The 19,667-nt window shown below is 42.7% G+C and overlaps 1 protein-coding gene across 4 annotated transcripts in view; it reads right to left on the bottom strand.

Annotated features, from left to right (window-relative positions):
• Positions 1 to 563: 563 nt before the first annotated feature.
• MUSK (muscle associated receptor tyrosine kinase) overlaps positions 564 to 19,667 on the bottom strand; it is a 59,361-nt gene continuing 40,257 nt past the window's right edge. For 3 of the 4 annotated variants that reach the window (XM_077171865.1, XM_077171867.1, XM_077171866.1), the window contains 6 exons: positions 16,842 to 16,930; positions 16,342 to 16,501; positions 14,848 to 15,037; positions 14,321 to 14,512; positions 7,021 to 7,169; positions 564 to 5,203 (listed from right to left, as the gene is read on the bottom strand). In XM_077171865.1, the coding sequence (XP_077027980.1) occupies positions 4,527 to 5,203; positions 7,021 to 7,169; positions 14,321 to 14,512; positions 14,848 to 15,037; positions 16,342 to 16,501; positions 16,842 to 16,930 (1,457 nt within the window). In that variant the 3' untranslated portion in view covers positions 564 to 4,526. The remainder of the gene's footprint in view (positions 5,204 to 7,020; positions 7,170 to 14,320; positions 14,513 to 14,847; positions 15,038 to 16,341; positions 16,502 to 16,841; positions 16,931 to 19,667) is intronic. The other variant, XM_077171868.1, reaches the window with a different exon arrangement.

Genomic DNA, 19,667 nt, shown 5'->3' with positions numbered 1-19,667 from the left:
GATAAACCCATCAGCATGAAACTTTGCCCAGCTGTGTTCTACAAATGGCAAACTCAATTCCCTTTTGATTTTATATCACATTTTAATTCCACACATCTAGGTGTGAGACCAGAATCCAGGCACAAATACCAGCAGATATTTGGAGGGAGACAGATGTCATTGCCATCTCTGTGAGGCATCTTACACTTTGGGATAGTCATAAAGGGACTCCAATCTACATTGCTGTAAAAACATTCTCTTTTCCCTTGTCCAGCCCTTAATGTGTTCTCATAATGTAAAGTTTCTTAATGTAAAGTTTCTTATTCCTACAGCACCCATCAAATTTAACCCACCAAAACCACATACCTTTGAGCACACATAAAAAGGTAACTTATTACTGCAACTGCCTGCAGTATAACAACTGTGTTTTTAAAGCTGTAACAAAGATATTTTAGTAAAATGAAACACCATTCATTTTCAGAAAAAAAGCACAAAAACAAAAGCAAAAATCCCCAAGACCATGCTGGAGAAGGAAGAGAACAGAGAGAACAGAATTGGTATTATCCTTTTCAATGCCTCTTTATTTTATAAAATATTGCACACAAGAGTTACACAGGTTTAGATAATGAGAAATGTACATCTCTGCTAGGGATGTATTTCAAAGCCATCATTCATAACAAACAATCACAGAATAATAACTAGTATATTCCCTTGGGTAAACGAGACGAGACAGTTACGTTTAGCCCACATAGTGTTTGAGAGGATATGAACCAAATTTGACCATGTTGTAAACAGTGTCCAATCATTAATGGAATTTAAGCTTATAAAAGTGCATTTTAAATGCAACTGTCAAATAAGGGCACAGGAACATAAAAGGATGTCTGTGTTGTTCTGTTGGTCAGGTTTCACAATATGTCACCAAGGATAAAGATGTATATGTGCTGCCAGCGCCCAAGGCAGCACACTTGCAAAGGGAATGGGTACATCAAATGTGCTGCAAATCCTTTTCTTGGGGTTCTCATCCAGTGCCCCAGATTGCTGGCTCCCTCTGCTCTCAGTGGGAATGGGAGCCAAAGCACCAAAGAGGTTCATCTTAAACTCATGTTAGTATGGTCCCTGCACAAGGGTGACATGCAAATTCATGAAGCATTCCATATTTTTTGGGCCAGTGTGGACGGAACTAAATGTAGAAAAGTTCTCTACCATGCAGCACACAAATGTTCTAAAATGAACACAAAAATGTTCATTTTTGATTCATCCTCTCTCTCCCCATGAATTATAAATCCAAACTAGAAAAGCAAAATATTTTTGCTTCCAAGCAACTTTTTTGAGCAACAAACTTTTCTTGCTCTTCTACTTTCTCATAATCCCTTTGTTTACGCCCATTCAAAAAAATTGTGTTACATGATAATTGCACAGAAAGTCTGGAAGAATCTGGCATAGCACACTGTGTAACATAGAATGAAGACAGCAGAATCTTAAACATAAGGAGAAAAAACATCTGTGAAAGGAGGCATGTCATGAAAGCAGTGAACCTCCAGCTCCTAGCAAGCTGAAAAGCTCACAGAAGAAGGAAACAGTAAAATCCAGCTAAGGCAGCAGAAGTCCTGCTACAATTTAATCCTAAAAGTACAGCACCATCTAGGTGCTAAGCCCTCCTGCTGGATCAGTACCCAAAAGCAATTACCATCCCTGTAGAACATGCTGATGAGAGCTTCTCTGAGTCTGTCTTCAAATTATCTTTTTCCTCCTGCAAGAAAGGAAGCTTTTTCCATCCTGACCTGCAGACACTGACTACCTCACACTTCAGTACATGGTTATAATGCAAAGGCTGGAATGCTGGATGAGGAAAAGAAAATTTTCTGCTATTATCCTAAATAGGGGGCCACTGAGATAAGCATTTGGGCTAGGAAAATGAGATTAAAAGGGCTACACTTCCAATTTTATGGGAGTATTTCTTTCACAAAGAAAGTGAGTGAAAATTCCTAGAGTGTGACATTACAGGCAGCTAACAAGAAGAAAACTGGTTTTGAAATAATTTTCCTAGGGGAATGGGAGAATGAAAAACTGAAGGCAGCACTGGGATCCTAGAAGGCAGAAAGGCAGAGTGTCCTCCAGACACTGTAAATGGGTGTGTTTGTTTACATTTAGCACATGGTGCAGATTTTGCACCTATTACTGTGCGCTTTGCTTAGTGTAAGAATTATTCCAGCTTCAGAGGAGGTGCTGGGTACCTGGACCCACACAACTACCCACACACAGCTTCTGACCCTGCCCTCTCTAAAGAGGGCGACAAAATGCCTGATGCCTTGAGCACTGCAAGGATCTTGAATGTGCCCTCTCCCTTACAGAGATGATAAGTCCTGGGATGTGTATTTGGTGATGTATTTGGTGATGCTGATGCTGTATCAGCTCAGCATCACCTCCATCCTTCCAGGCCTGCCTCCTCACTTCTGCCTCCTCAAACAGGGAGCTGATACAACCTAACAAATTCAACAGTGCACACTGTGAGGTGGTCATAATGCGGTGACAGGAGCTATATCAGGAACTCTAGTACAATTTTTTATTGAAATTGAGGGCTTTGGGATTTTCAAGGGTATTTGTCTTTAGCATCCAAACCTCAGTAAATGTTGTGCAATTGCAGCATGATGGTAGGACTGCTAAATGAATAAGACAGCACTGGCCATTTTGTACTCACTGTGCAGGTACTATTTTAGCACTTCAACATTTTGCAGCCCAAACCTCTTTTCTTACCATTGTCTTTGGTAATTGCAAGCTCTTTGCTCCAATTGAAGGCAACACCAGTGGTCTGAAAACATTAAATCATGCTGTTGTGGCCACAATCAGATCAAACCATGGTTCTATGAGAAAAACCCAACAAAACCAACAAAATAAAAACCCAAAGAAACAGGAGAGCAGCAGAGGAAAGTATGATCTTTCCAGTTCTATTCTTTATAATGATTCACAGACCTTTTCAAGCCTATGTTTCAGAAAACACAGATAGCTACTCTCTACTGCTGCTTTCTTGGCAGGCTAAACCAGTGTGTCCAAGTTACAGAAGCCTCACTAAAACACTCATTCATTTCCACTCCTGCTCTATAGTCATAATGCACATCCCTGCCTCAGGCTACATTTTGTGTCAGCAGTGGGGCTCTGGGACAACTGCTCCTCACTCCACAAGGAGCTAAATGGTTACACCCATCACCAGAGGAATAAAATTTACTCTAGCACTGAAGTATCCATCACAATTTGGAGAACTTTTAGCAGAGAAACATTTGGTATTTGGAGATGGGCTTCAGGCTGTTACTGAGGCAGTCTCATCTTTGCCCTGCAGATGGACAGTTTGCAATTCTTCTTGCAAATTTTCTCTACCTTCTCCTAACTGACAGGTTGTCAGACACTGCTGGCAGACATCCACCTTTCTTACTTCTCTGTCTCTAAACTGCAGCACAAGGAAAGGTGGCCAGCAAATATTGTAATTGGACTTAGGAGAATCTGTCAGGAAAGGAAACCAGAAACAAGAGGCAAAGATTGCAAAGGAAATGGAAATAAGCAATTAATACAACCTGCCATGCTTCTTCAAGAGGGGATTAATTTATTTTTGCTTTTGGCATGGTGAGGACCAGGCAGTGGCAAATACATATGTCTTGGATGCCTACAAGGTACAGCACCAGGCCTTTGGGATGAATTCCTCCCACAGCATCAAATGGCTTTGTTGCTTCAGGCGAAGGTAGGTAAGATGTGCTGCAATGCTTAAGGAAAGGTTTTAGATGAGACTTTAGCAAACATCAAGTGAAGTAACTCTGGACTTCCCCCACTGGAAAATGGAAAGTGTCATGCTCGACAGGAGTTTGCCTGTCTCTGTAACAGAAGATGCAGGTGGCTGCCAGTGGTCCAGCAGGCTCCTGTTGTGACTCTGTCAGTGTTATCGTAATGAGAGAGAGTGAAAGTTTAAAGGAAGATGAAAGTGGCCTATGGCTTCAGAAACATCCTTTTGCTGCAAAAAGGACTGAGTATGCAAACATAAAATAGTAAACAGTACATGAAAATAACATAATAAACAGTATCCCCAAAAGAAGATTGAACTCTGCAACCTTTTTTTTTTTTTTAAATAATACTAGAAAATGTTAGAGAAAGAGGGAAAAAAGGTAAAAGCCAAGAGTGTAAATGCAGAAGGGCATGGTGGGATCTCTTAGGAAGGGAAGAAACAGTGCTTAGGAAGAAACATTAGTTTGCCTTCCCTGGGCAACTTTTTGCTCCTGGAAATGCTAAATATAAGTACTGAGTTAGTATGACCAGAACTCTCACCAACCTGAGGAGTCCTGTCTTGGTGGCTAAAGGTCAGCCCTGTTGTTTGGGAGGTACAGTCCCACTCAAAGAGGTGCATAAAGGGGTACAGTCTGTATTTCTTGTTTGGCTGTGGAGCAAGCTCTTTTCTCCTCCCTGAGTGAGACACTGTGTGAAGGCACCATCACTCAGGAGCTCTTGGGCTGGTCCAAGTCAGTCTAAATAGGTGGACACAGGAGATAGGGAGGGAACTGTATCCCTCAGACAGACATGTTGGCCACGGCCCTCTTGTACATGCGCTCCAAGATGCGGTGGATGCTGGCAAAGCCTGGCCGGTCAGCAGGCAACTTGCTCCAGCAGAGGCGCATCAGGTTGTAGAGCTCCAGAGGACAATTGTCGGGGCAGGAGAGGACATTCCCATCCCTCACGTAGTAGATGACCTCTTCGTGAGCCATCCCATAGTAAGGTTGCATGCCGTAGGAGAAGATCTCCCACAGCACCACCCCATAGGCCCACACATCAGACTCTGTGGTGTAGCGGTTGTAGAAAATGGACTCAGGGGGCATCCAGCGGATGGGGATGGCATCATTCTCGTTAGCTTTGTAATAGTCAGCCGAATACATGTTCCTTGAGAGACCGAAATCTGCAATTTTCACCACCATGTTCTCCCCCACCAGGCAGTTTCTGGTGGCCAAATCCCGGTGGACGAACTTGCGCTCGGAGAGGTATGCCATGCCGGCAGCCACCTGCTTGGCAATGCAGAGCTGGCTGGTGCAGCAGAGCGCCAGGGGGTTCGGGAGGCGCAGCCGCGTGTCCAGGCTGCCCTGCGCCAGGCTGCACAGGTTGCGGGGCGAGCGGTCACGCAGGTACTCGTTCAGGTCCCCGTAGGCCATGTACTCGAACAGCAGGCACATCGGCTTCCCAACCGCACACACGCCTGGCAGGGGACACACCACACGGGTCATTTTGTGCAGCAAAGAGAGTTTTGCTGTGCAAAAGCCACAAAGCACAAAAGGGAGGCTTTCTACAATGCAGAGAGAGAGCCATGCAAATACCATCCACTTTGCATGCATCCATCATGCATGCTGCCTCTTTTCAAGCTCCTGCATCAGGGATCTGATGATGATCCATGGGTGATGCTTACAAATCATGCACATGGCTGAATGCAAGATTTTTCTCGACATCCTGGGTAAAACACAGAGTTTTGGAGCTAAGTTTAATGAAGAACTTAAGCAATCCTGCTTAAGTTAGTATTAACTAAAGTATTGTATTGCCTCTTCCCAGGTGCAACTGCAAGGACTTTCAGGAAGTAACTTTTAAAGTTCTGATTAAGTTACTTTTTAATTCCTACATTTCTTGTGATTGTTGTGTTATTAAACAATAATATTGTTATAGGGGTGACACATATGCAGGAAGACTTCAAAAGTATTCACAAGGGGCATGTTCAAATGTTCAGTGGAACTCTTGAATTGCAAGGAAACTCCTGCCCTCATGGATTTTTATTTTTTTTAACAACTCATGCAAAAAAAGTTGGTTGAGGAATTACTTTTGGCATGACAGATATTCAAAAATGAAAGAAAGACAAATCAAAAGCAGACAACAGAAAGGAGATATTTGCCATGTCTGTTAGATGTAGAATGCAGTCCTACATGCTTGGCACTTTATCAGCTTTATTGGTGGGCCAGCATTACCACACTTCCATGAGCCTTATTGATCATACAGTGATACAGTAATATTTGTGCACCTATCATTAAAATGCTAACCAGCAAAAGCCAACATTTAAAATGTATGTGTTTTGCTTTCTTAGGGTCATCATTTAGCAACTGGTGATGCAACTTATTGTGAAATCTGAAATTCTGACTGAGGACCTAATATTTGAATCTTTGAGGAAAAACAAATGGCTGCTCCCACTCTGATGACATCAGGATCTGACAGTGTATGTGAAGATTTATCATTTAAGCTGTTTTCAACAAGGTGGCTATTTCTCCACAGCCCCATGATCTGGTACTAGTTTGTGCCTGTACCTTTGTCCTTTTCTGGCCTAAAATGTGTTAACAATAAACACAAAGTTTAGTCCAGTTTAGTGTTCTTTCTGCTTTTCATTTCTGTAGCCAAAGTATCTGTATCAACCCAGCTTTCCCAAAAATGTGGTTTATCCATTTCAAAATGTTCTGGAGCTTCCTACTGAAATAAATTAAGATCTCAAATGTCCCTGTTCATGAGAATCAGATCTGCATACAACAAATTAGAGCAGTATTTCCAGATAAAAGTGGCCAGCAGCATCTACTTCAGAAAAAAAATTACAATCTTCTAAAAGAATATTTTTGTCAGCAGCTTTCTTCTCAGAAAGTGTCTTATTAGCCAAGCTTCAGCATCAAGACTTTCTAAAAAAATCCAACAAAGAAGGATGCCCTTTCAGATGAGAATGGAAGGAAAGGAAGAGGCCGTTTTTGTGGCTGGCTTTTTTTGTTAATTCAATTTTGGTTTTTTTAATGCTATTAAGTGTTCAGACATCACAATAGTAAGTGGGACATATAAAACTAACAAGACTTGTACTATTTCTTTTCAGTACCCACAAAATAAATCACATTTCCAGGAAGTTCACGTCTTCCCTGTAAGACATCTGGGTCAAGGTTATTAGACTGGAAGCAGAGTTAGGCAGCAAGATGGCCAGCAGTATACCCAGTGCAGCATGAGGAGGTTTTGATGTGATGCACCATCCTGTTAAGGCAATAGGATGCCTCAGTGAGATACCTAAAAGCTTGACGATGTTCGGATTGTCAAACTCTGCCATGAGAGCTGCTTCCCTCTGAAAGTCAGCCTGCATGTCTGCAGATGCTTCCTCCTTCAGCATTTTCACTGCTACCATGGTGAAAGGTTCATATGGCAGCAGCCCTGGGGCCCTGCAAGGAAGAGGTAAGAGAGGAAACCATCAGTGATGAATACATGCACACTAAATATCGGTTCTGTTTCTGATGCAAAAGGAGAGGCTGACCGAAAAAAAAAAAAAAGGGAGAAGGCCCCAGAACCAACAGAAGGAAACTTAAAGCCCAGTTTCATCTCTTGGGACTGCAATATACATTGCATATTATGGAGGCATTTAATTTGGTTCAGGTAGAACTAAATTCAATATAGCTTTTTTGATCACTGGTCTTGCTGCTTACAGACTCATTACTGTGTCTGCTAAAGACATAAATAAGTTACAGGTTGGTAAGAAACAACTGCTCCCTAGGCTGGAGATCACATCATAAACTTAATGGAGGACAGATGGACTCTTCAGTCCAAAAAATTCACTTTTGGGGTATAACAGTGGAGTTAAAAATAAACCTACTTTTTATTAAATTGATGAAAGAGCCTCCTTTCCCATACCTGGCACAGTGGTGACTTTGGTATATCTGGCTACTATTAGAGTGAAAGTAGCAATTACAGGAAGTGTATTCCCTTGGTTTTGCAAGGAAAATCGCCTTTTGATACTGTTCTCTGTGTATGTGTGTGTGGCATGTGTATGCACCTTTAACAAGTTATAAAACCATTTGCTAATTTCAGCTGGATTTAATGTGGTGTAGCTGAGGTTTAGAAAACAGTTTATATTGCTTCAAGATTTGTGGAAACATGTGACAGGACAGAAGGGACAAAGCAAGCCTGTGCCTTGTCTGAAGAACAAGTTAATGTGTAAATACACATGTTTTGATACTTGTGAAACTTCAACTAAAGTTTATAGACACAAACCCTTGGAAAACTGAATCCTGACTCTGAGCAACAGATTTGTTTTCCTATCAATAGGATTCCCTGCACCCTCAACAAGTTTAATTATTTGGGCTTGCCAAAGATTTAGGGGTAGCTGTTGCCGGAGAAGAGTAATTTTCCACTCTTCAAACATGCACTAAACCTCAGAGGTACATTTTGTTTCCTGCACAAATTCTTCCCAGGGGCCTTGCAGCTAACACACATTCCATACAGGTAGCCAGCCAGAGCCCATGGGGAATGGTGCCCATTTATGTGTCATGTTGCTACACCAGCCTGATCGCCCTCCCGTTGCTTGAATGCCAGGTTATTTTATTGCTCAGTAGCACCTAGAGGAGACTCCAATTTCCAAAGTAAACTTCCAGCTTCCTTGTCTTCTACTTCAGATGCATGGCAGTTGCAACAGTAGTACTTGGATGCTGTAAATGTCAAATGTCACTGGATGGCAGGGTGTCCATCAAGAAAGGAATCAGAGGTGGCTGGATCACAGCTGAGACACTCAGGCAAGGAGGTCTGACATGCCAGAGCAGAGGATCAGGCCCCACACTTGTCTGCTACGCCTCCATTACAGCACAATGTCTTCCTTCTTTCCCCTGTGCTGGCAGCAGTTCCCTGTCTAGTAGGAGGGGAGGAGTACAAGCACCTGCTGTCAATTCTCAGCACTAGAGCCAGCAGCAGCAGCCTGAACAAAGCAATAGGGGATTTAAAAGTAAAAATAGGAGAGCTTTATATCTTCCAAATAGTCTCAGAGATTACCACTCATCTCTGACTAGCAGACCCAGCACAGTGCCAAAGCAGGGGGGGACAGAGCTTAGTCCTGACTGCTTTGGAGACAGAAACTCACCCCAGGCTGATGTACACCCAACCACCCAATTTCACTGAATTCTGTAATGTAAACTAACCTAAATGTAGCCAAGTGAGGTTAAGCTGCACAATGCGGCCCTCAGGCAAAAGCCAGAAATTTCACCTTTGGTAGCTCATGGCGATGCAGTACAGTTCTTAGCAGGCCTGGGAAACTCACACTGTTCTGGCACAGAGGCAGGAACTGTCTGAAGTCTTGTCAGACAGCTATCAAATTTGACCCCTTTCATGCCCTAAAGACAGTCTTTGCACAAACGATAGGGGCACATCTGCAGGGTAGCAGCGGGAAGCAGCTGCCTCTGAACCTGGAGAATTCAGCTGGAGGGCCAGAAGGCAGAGCATTTTTTGAAAAATAGGCTAACTCTCTCCTAGAACTGGGAAGCATCAAAAGAAATTACCTTAGGTAATCTCTCTTGCAATTGAGGAGAAATTTACAGTGCTCATGCACAGGGTGGACAGCAACAGTCCTTTGCCTGCTTCACTACCAATGGATTTGTGCACCAGTCATTAACTGGCATTTAAGTGCATACTGTTTAAAGAACCAACCAGCGGTGCAGCTAGGAATTTCACTCTGAGCCTATCTAGAGAATGTCTGACTTAAGTTCCCAGTCAGGTTTTCCTTCCTAAGCAGTGTTATAAGTAGAACAGCTGCCCATTTTTTTTAAAAGGTTGCAGAGTTCACAGGTTGGGCCAGTTGCTGCCAGGGTGGAGTTCTAACTGTTTGTAATCACCGGTCGTTTTCATTAACTACCTGTCATTAATGGTTAAGAATCCCCCCTTTTGTCGAGCGTCGCCCTGCTGCTTCCCGGAAGGTGGCACCCAGACGCTGGAGGGGAAGGGACATCGAGTCGGCATGCAAATGACCTCATTTCCTGCATGCAACGGGATGGACCCCTCACGAAACAAAGCCAAAAAACCCTAAAACAACGAGCCAACACAAAATTGACGAATCAAAGTGATGGCTAGACGTGAGGAACAGAATCCAGTATCTGCCAAGGCCTTTTTACCCCTCATCCTAACCTAAGATGTTGGCTAGACAGAGGACCTCGAATGTTGAACCAAAAAGCAAGGGCTTTCCCAATGCTCCTGTGAGGAAGGAATCCCCAGCTCTGCCCACAGGCCTGTGGACAAAGCTGCACGCTTCCTCCTCCTCCGAGTCACTCCTGGGAGCAGCAGTGGCGTGAGAGTGCACCCATTGGTTCTCCCCACCTGAGCTGATTAGTTTTAATAAAGGCATTAAAAAGGAGAAAGGTCTCCTGCCTGTGTTTATTTCAAGCAGCAAATATGTAAAAAAAATGAGGAGCAGTCTGAACTTGTATTTGAGACTCTGTCCTGTCCCCATCTTGCTCACCATAACAGTTGGGCAGCTTCTCTTAGATTATTAAATAATGTAATTAACATCTACTGAGTCTGGTGGGAGCCTACCTTTACCTTATTCTTTGGTTAAGTTAATATGTGAGCAGGAGACTGCCCTGCATCAGCAGGAGCTGCTTTTTGAGGGGGAAGGGAAGGTTGGGTTTTGGTTTTTTTTATTAATTAACACCCACACTATTTTTCAGCTATATATGAGACAGCAGGTCAAAGAAATACCCTTTGCAGATAGAGAGAACATGAGGAGACTTCTGTCAAGAAACTCTGACCTTAGGAAGAGCCCTGTCCCTAAGGAGGAACAGCATGTTGTGCATTTGTAGTGTAGGTCTACCAGCCTACTAGCAAAACTTCCATACCAGCCTACTGGCAAAGACTCCATATCCAGGCTTTTAGGCAATCCTGATCTTCAGGCTTTGCCTGGACCACACAGGTCCAGCTCTGGAAGAAAACTTGCATGCTAGTCTGCACTGAACTGCACAGAGCCGGTGCTCTGGTGTCTTGTGGGGCCAGCATGGTCCTCCCAGGAGGAGAATCAGCCACAAAGACCTATCTGGGACAGACCTGAGCCTGGTCCTGAATTTTGTTTTAAGCATGGTTACTTCCTTATCCTTCCAAGTGTGAAGCTGTTCCTGGTGAAGACAGTAGCCTTTCAGGAGAAGCTAGTAAATGATAGCTAGACACTTCCTGTCCTAACATGTTGCTTGACCCAGGAGTGAGTAAACACTGAATCAGGACTCACAGCAGCCAACTGGCAAAGGCATCGCTGGCACTGAGTGCAGAGCTGTGTTTACAGAAGAGCGAGAAACATGAGAGCAGGAGAAGTAAGAGGATTGCTAAACTTAGCTCGAGATGTCCATTTAACACATGCAGGAGAGTACATTTTATCCTTCTGAGATGGGAAGGCAATAATTTGAGTTTTGATCATTTCAGTAACCTGGATGAACACACAGCTTATACTAGGACTGCGCTGATCTGCCAGAAGTGCACAAAAATGTCTATACCTTATTATAAGGAATTATAAAGCCTTGGAGGCATTTTTATAGAGGTGGTAATAAACAAAGGAGGTCCCTAAGAAGCAATATTTCTGTAGCTCCCTCCCTGACCCAGAGAGAGCAAGCATCTCTCAAGATGCTTCTCACTTTGCAAATGCTAGATGAGATGTAACACTTTCTTTTCTTCTCCTGTGTCTTTTTCTCTCAGTTTCCATTGACAATAACAAAAAGGCTTAATTGAAAGAAATTGCAGTGCTGAAGTGTATGAAATCCACATAAAAGGTCTTTACACCACTTTGGCACTTGCTTAACTAGCACTTTAGTGATATTTGAATGCCCTTTGAGAAGTCTTTCTTGATATCCATGAAAGTCATTTCGAGCTCAGAAAGGTCTGTGCAGCACTCAAATTGTATTAGACCTTCCAGAGCAGGGCCAAAGCAGCACTTGGGAAGTAGAGTTCCTGCCCTGCTGGCACACAGGTGAAGACTCCTGCAGCATGAGCAGGAAGGTGATGCACCTCAGGGCACCCTGAGCACTGCGCTGAGTCTGGGACAAGAGCTGCCCTGTGCCCCTGGTGTGCAGTGCCCCAAGCGCAGCTGTTGTGCAGCTTCTGCAGCTGTGTTCCTGCTTCAAGCTCAGATGTGTTTGGCCATCCAAGATAACAGTTCATCACAGGCTAAGCATCTGTGGCAATCCCACTGTGCACCCTTTGAATTTTGTTATTTTTCATTTTCTCTGTAGTAAAGAAAAGTATGCTTGCTTTTCTTCCATTAGAAATAATTTATCTCTTCATTAGGAAAAAAAAAAATCCATCATAGCTGTTGAAACTGTTTCCCAGCTGTAACATGTCTAACCTGTACAGAACTAATTTTCTAGCAGGTACATCATATAGCTTAACTATAAACATTACAAATACCGGCATTATGACTACTTTTTGCAAGGATAGCCCTTTGCTTTGGCAGTCAACAGAAACATTTCACCAAGCAGATCTTGGCTCATGGTGGGACTCTGATCCTTCCTTGGGTTTTTGTTGAGGTCATCATACACTACTCTAGATACAGCTACAAAATCAGCCATGCCCCATGCTTGTTAACTGCAAAGGACAAAGATTACTGCCGTGACTAAGCAGGGAACTATACAGCCTGTACACTTTCTTCTAGGAATTTGGGGATGGGACTTCAGGAGGAAACTATTATTGTCCAGATTGTCTTGCAGAAATTATGGAGTCTGTCAAGAAAAACTAGATATCTTCCATCCTCCTCATTTTTGGGGTTGTCAGTTAAAGATTTTTCACATTTGTAAAAGTGCACAACCTCACTTCCTATGGTACTATCAGAACTGGGCTGTCATCTAATAATTTAGGTTTAAAACAAGTAACAGTGGCTGCAAATTCCAAAAATAAAAAGTGAGAAACTAACTAAAGGGGACACTGAAGAAGTCTAGAGATAAAGGAATTTATATGTGTTACTCAAACACTGATATCCAGATAGCCATTGAACCAACCAAGGATTGTTATGGCAGTAGAAAGGGGCCATACAGAGGTAGGGCAACATTTTTCTGAGACAAGTGTCCTTGTTCTGGCTGCTGGAGATAAGCACAACACCACCATCAGAGGTGCAGGAATGAGGCTGAGAAGTAGGTGGAATGGACTGCAAGGGGGGATCAAGAGCACCCAAGACCCTAAAGCCCCTAAATCATTTTCCAGGAAGGTCTGGAAGGAGGGGCTGCCCATAATAACCCACTTTGTATAGAAAGTGAGGAAATTAGCTCCAGGGCACATAAATTTTACTATAAAAAGGTACCCTCACAAAGCCTAGACACATATGTGCCCCAGGATCATAAGCTTTCTGTCAGGTGAGTTGATGGTGGAGCCAGGACCACTGATCTTTTTTCCTTTTTTCCTTTTTTCCTTTTTTCCTTTTTTCCTTTTTTCCTTTTTTTTTTCCTTTTTTCCTTTTTTCCTTTTTTCTTTCCTTCCACCACTTCCGCCACTTCCGCCACTTCCGCCACTTCCACCACTTCCTTCCACCACTTCCTTCCACCACTTCTGCCACTGCCACCACTTCCGCCACTTCCTTCCTTCTTTTTTTTCTTTCTTTCTTTCTTTTTCTTTCTTTCTTTCTTTCTTTCTTTCTTTCTTTCTTTCTTTCTTTCTTTCTTTCTTTCTTTCTTTCTTTCTTTCTTTCTTTCTTTCTTTCTTTCTTTCTTTCTTTCTTTCTTTCTTTCTTTTTCTTTCTTTCTTTCTTTCTTTCTTTCTTTCTTTCTTTCTTTCTTTCGTCTCCCTTTCATCTTTAATCCATCTTTTTGTCTCCCTTCCTTTTCACACTACCCCTTTCTTCAAAACCCACTGCCCTGTGCTTATATAGGAGGTCAGGGACAATAAAAGAGCTATTTCCATGGAAGGCGTGTAATTTACTAATAAAAATTTGTACACTTTTGCAGATACTCTGGCTTTTGCCATTCCTTTCACCCACAAGCATCTGCAAATCTTGGGTGTGCATTTTCCATTAAGGTTGGGACACCACAGACACACAACCATATGCCCATCCCCCCACTGGCCTATGTAGGGAGGGTTTTTAGGGGATTTTTGGTTTGGTTTGGTTTTGCCACAGAATCAAATTGCAATTCAGTTTGGACTGAACTGTAGCATGATGCAAAGACTTTTGTGCTAATTACACAGGTCAGTACTGGTGTTATAATGGAGATCACCACACACTGAGAATTCATAAATACTGGGAAATGCAAGAACTTCACAATAGGTCACATGTTACAGGCAGTACTCTTGGCAAAATTTAGCTGAACTTTTACACCAGATAATGTCAGTAAGGCATTACATCTACTAGAAAGTAGAAGAGAGTAAATTGTGGCAAAAGTTTAACAAATATTGACAGATAGGAGTGGACAACAAAAACAATTCTTCAAACCTGAGTGTTGTGTACCATTTGGTACACATGCATTTGAGTGGATGGATGGATGGATGGATGGATGGATGGATGGATGGATGGATGGATGGATGGATGGATGATTTCCATGCTGATTTTTTCAAGTACCTTCAGATAAAGAAGACTCACAAAGAGACTGCTTACCTGGCCTGGAAGACTCTCCCAAATGCTCCCTCCCCAATATCTCTCACATATTCAATATTGTTCCTGGGATACTCCAGGCTAAGCAATTTTGGATTGAGGAGAAGAGGCATGCGCTGGTACATGGGGTTGGGGTGCAACCGGTCCAGGAGCAGTTCGGAGGGCAGAGTGGTGAGAGTTGGTGTCTCCGACTCTCTGAAACAATGGAGAGATTTTTGGTCAGTGTGTGCACAGCTCTCAATCAGGAGATAACTAGCTTCATCTCCTCCTGAGCTTATTTATTTCAGGGTGAAAAAGGAAGGTGGAGCAGGGCTACTGAAGGAACCTTGCAGCAAGGTGTCCATGTCCCTAGTCACCACGTTCTGCTCTGGCACAGAAGGTGGAATTCAACAGAGCTAACACTGGGTTGGCACAAGCAGAGGGAGGGCTGCTGTCCCCTCACAGGTGTTCACAGGACTTTTCTCTCAGAAACAAGAAAGCTCTTTTTCCAAAGCAGCATTTCTTGCACTGAATTAAGTTCCAAGCTTTACCTTTTTTTGTTTTTCCACTGTTTTCGACGACGGCAGCAAACCAGGGTGATAATGCCAAAGATCACAACCAGGGCAAAGCTGGAGATGATCGAGATGATAACAGTCATGGAGTATGTAGGGGAAAATGGAGGAGGAGGGGGAAGATTTAGAGTCTCTCCACTTGGTTTTCTTGTTCCCAGTGATAACAATGCTGTAATGCAAATAAAATCAGAGGGTTATGCCTCTGCTAGTTTATAGAGCTTTCTCTTAGAGGAATTTACGAAGCTAACTTGTCACCCTGGAAATTACTGACATTACATACAGCCCTATGACCACATGAGAGGACCATACTAGGGAAGCTTGGTTTGCAGGAAGCAAAACCCATTTGTTTTGCCACATGTGAAAATGCAAAATCTGGTACGACCAATATATAGTGCCCATTAAGCTGGGAACACAGTTTTGGTATAGAATATTTGCAAGAGTTACAAATGGGAGGTCACATCTGACAGTCTCAACAGTATTCAAATATAGCAATATCTGCAGTGGGAAAGATCAATGGTGCACAATGTAAACCACAATGTATCATGTGTCCTAAAAGGAATCTGCAGGGAGGACTGTAAGACCAAGCAAGTACAGAGTGATACTTTCCTGAAATATCCTCTTACCCCCAACAGTTTGCATCTCAGTGTCTTTATGGGGAAAATGTGGAAAACTAGTTTAAAGCACACTTGGCTGAATTATTAGGGAAAAAATCACATAACTACCTGTGGAGTACTTTCTGAGATATTCTAGAAAATGCTGTTCTCTGCATGCAGTGTTTGAGAACAGAAAGAAATTTAAACCCTTCTTCTTAGTTGTGAAATTGAAATTTACTTGTGAAAGAAAGTTGAAAGAAATTGAAAATTACTTGTGTTCACTTATGTCCATAGAACCTCTGTTCCCTGTGCAGTAAGTTTCCAAATGCAGTCTTATTTCTGAGCACTGAAATCCAGAAACTGGAAATCTTGGATGAAATATTTTTCAAAAATTTTTCTGGTTTTGAACAAGAAATTACAGGAATACTTAGCTTCTACATCAAAACCCAAAGATGCTTTCATCTTTTTATGGCTTATTTTTAGCTTAAACTGGGGAACTGGGGGGGTGAGGGGGTGGGGGGTGGGCAGTATTGTTGAAAAGAAATCACCCTAAACTAAACAACTTTGGAAAACAACCTGAAGCCCTACCTTCTAAACAGTGTGACAAATCAATTTTTCAGAATACCACAGGACATTTCACTTCATCTTTAGCATTTATATAACCTAGGGCAAGATGCTTGATTCATCTGTCTTCATTTTCCCCTCTTCATGGGGCACTTTAAAGCTTCTCAATTAAGATGCTGAATGAATCTGTGAGAAGACCCAGAACTAGCTGAATCCAGAGGACAGAATCCAGACAGACAGCTGTACCCAGGATGGTACAGCTTGCATGGCCACGAAACAGCCACAGTGGCAGAAATCATAAAGTGCAGTTGCCTACCATCTCCACAGGGAGACACGCTGCAGTATTCCCAGGTCACAGCTGGATCCTTTGTGTAGCACCAGGGACGCTCATTCTCACCTCCTGGATTGCGGCAGTAATTCTCAGCATCCAACAGCTCTGGGAAAACCTGAGGAGTCCTCCTGTGCAAATGGGGAGCCTTGGGGAAGGAAGCAAATTGTATTAGTGTTTCAGTATAATTTTCCATGCTATTATTTTTTAAACAAAATTAAAAGAAAATCCAAAGGAGGGAAGCAAGACAGAGCCCTTGGTGAAACAGCCTTTTGGTCGCCTGAAATGACAGAGAACACATCTTGACACAGTAAGGAAAACTTGCAGATTGAAATATGATAAGATTATAAAATGAGCTCAAGAATGAAGGCAACTTGTTCCCTGCTTATCCCTTTCACTGAGACTGGGCTGCCTGACTCTGAGAAACTCCTTGGAAAAGCAAACCTCTAGCACAACTCTCCATTTGGTGCATCTCACACTGAACTCACCTGATCACTCCACTTCTGGCAGGGAATGCCAGATGCTGTGACATTGACTGTGCCCTGGTAAAACTGACCATTGCCACTGTAGCAAGTCCCTGGAAGAGAAAAAAACCTGTAGGGTCAAGGCATTTCAGAACATGTCCTGCAGCAGAGACTCACAAGAATAAAGTTCATGTTGTTACATGAGGCCATCTGACAGCATCTTCTGTGAAGCACACAGAAGGACTAGACAACACAGAAAGGGCCCTGCTTAGCCTCCTGTTTACTCTCTAATGGATTTTGCACTCAATACATAGGCAGAAATCTGGTAAAACTTCAAAGAGGGCACTCACTCTCTCAGAATGAGAAAATAGGCCATGTGTCTGTGATGGTTGAGCTGCAACTACATAGTTCATAGTACATCATGCAGAAAGTGCAGGGCAGAACCACGCTGAATCCACTCTAGCCAAACCAAGGCAGAAAGCAAATCACAGCACTGGTTCCATGATTCAGAGCCTGCATTCTTAGCGGGGCACTGATAGGAAGACACTCATATTCCTCAGGTTGGTAGCAGGGAGCTGGGATTCATAAGGGTGCCTTCCTCCTGCTTCTCTACAGTGCTTATCCTCTTTGATTATTTGGAAACAGCCTATGATTTTCAGCATGCATGGAGACGATACCCTGAAATATGATCTGAACTATGATTTAAGGAATGGTATCAGTATAAAATAATGTTCTTTATAATGAAGATAGTGTAGTCACTGCATATACAGGGCTTATTCCAGCTGCAGAAAAATTAGGCAGAAAATCTTGAGATTTTACTGCAGGAATATGCATTAATGTCCTCACAGGACATATGTCCTCACATACACCTGTCCCCATAGGAGAATGTATGCTGGCATAATCTAGGAAGCAGAAAGACAGCAGAGGAGATGCAGCCTTACAGATTTCAATACATAGTACCTAATCTCTAAACTCAGCTGAGCTGCAGCTAACATTGTAATACATGGCATATATTAAGGTCCATTGCATTGTTAGCCTTGAAAAGTTAACAAACCAGGACATTCTTTTGTCATAATTTTATTTTCTATTATGTTCATAATCTTGCAGCTCAGGAATAAAGAAGAACAAGAAGAAACATGATATGTTCTAAAATAATTACTTTTTTAAGCAAGTACTTTTCATCTTCTTGAAAGCTTTGTGTAAGGGTTGACCCAAATTTGACACAAGGGTATCTGTCTTTGTGGATTGTACTCTTTCTCATGTACAAGGACCATAACCAACACATCATCATGACTATCTGCTGTTTTCTTCTTGCACTCAGGTTGCAGTTATATATCCTGATACACTCTTAGCTTACTGAGTCTTCAGCAGGTAGCAGACACTATACACCTGTAGGTAGGCACACTGTCTTTAAAGTGTTAACTCCAGTCCAATGAGCTTAAACAAAGGATTGAGTTCATGTAGCCCTGAGGCATCTAAACACTTCAGTAGAGGAATGATCATGGACTTTATGGGAATATTTAAACCCATGACAAATGCAAAGTAAAATACTCTAAGGTGGATTTCTTTGGCTGATACATAAATACCATTTATGACTCACATCTGCAATAAGATAGCAGCCCCACATGACCAGCACCTGTAGCTCTGCAGAGGTGTAACATCCTAATCAGAGGTGTTAAACTGTCCTGGAACATACTTGTGTACCTGAGATGAGAATTTTACTTGTTTCACATTCAAAGACAAGGAAAGCAGTGCCTGAAACATACCTCATGACACAGCTAGTAATAAACAAGGAAAAGATTTCTGCACAGATTTGAAATAAATGTTAGTGGGACACCTTAAAAGATTAATGTGGAGACCTTTAGGGGCAGGAGCAAGTAAGAGCCTCTGAATCTTTCATACTCTGAAAATGCAGATGTTTTCATAGACTGTCTTCCTACAATGAGGACAGAGGAATAATATAGCTGGTCCACCTAGACATTAATGAATAATTTGATAACAAGCTAGAAAACAGTTCAGTTCATGCTCAACGAACCCCTGTGCACATAGCAGTGGGTCTAAAGAAAAAAGAGGGGTGAATATTACTAAAATATTACTATTATATCTTCCTGGTTCATGACTGAATAGTGTACATTTATGCAATGCCACTCTGAGAAAATGCTGTGGAAGATGAACAGAAAAGTTCATGCATACACAATACACAGGAGACAGCGGATGTGTCCTGAAACAACTGTGGGGAGACTGAAGCTATCCCACAAATGCTCCTCTCATATGCTGACACCTCTCTCTTGTGGTTCCTCCACCAGGGCAGGGATGGCTGCCCTTGCAGGCCGTAGGCATTGGCCCAGAGGGTTCTGAAGCCCTTGTCTCCATGTCTGCATCACCAGGCCCCTAGGTCTCGGGTTGTCAGGTGAAGCCAAGATCCTTCCATGAAAGAATATTCCCCAATATTCTTTATTTCCTTTTTTTTTTTCCACTTTGCCTCTCTCTCCATACATAAGGTTGAGCCACTGCAAAATCGGCAAACCTCACCTGCTTAAATGCATGGCAAGAGAGAGATTCCTTTTTCCAGTGAGGCAAGTTCAGTGGCTGAGCTTGAAACTGCAATTGCACACGAGTGCAAGAGTTGGGTGTGCATGCTTCAGCCACAACCAGCAGCAGGGGGGAGCCTGACAGAAGTCAAAGCAGCACTGCAGGACATGTCTGGGTCTCACCACTGGTCATGGGAGGCTCATACAAGAAACAGCCAGACTTCTGAGGTGATTTGATAAGAGATCTGGGAGCTTAAGGTCTTGCAAGGCCAGCCTGTCATAGGTAACCATGTTGTTAACATACAAGGCTGGAACAACC

The sequence above is a fragment of the Agelaius phoeniceus genome, chromosome Z (assembly GCF_051311805.1).
Source record: "Agelaius phoeniceus isolate bAgePho1 chromosome Z, bAgePho1.hap1, whole genome shotgun sequence".
Taxonomy (NCBI): domain Eukaryota; kingdom Metazoa; phylum Chordata; class Aves; order Passeriformes; family Icteridae; genus Agelaius; species Agelaius phoeniceus.
This window is presented reverse-complemented; position numbering and strand designations above follow the sequence as displayed.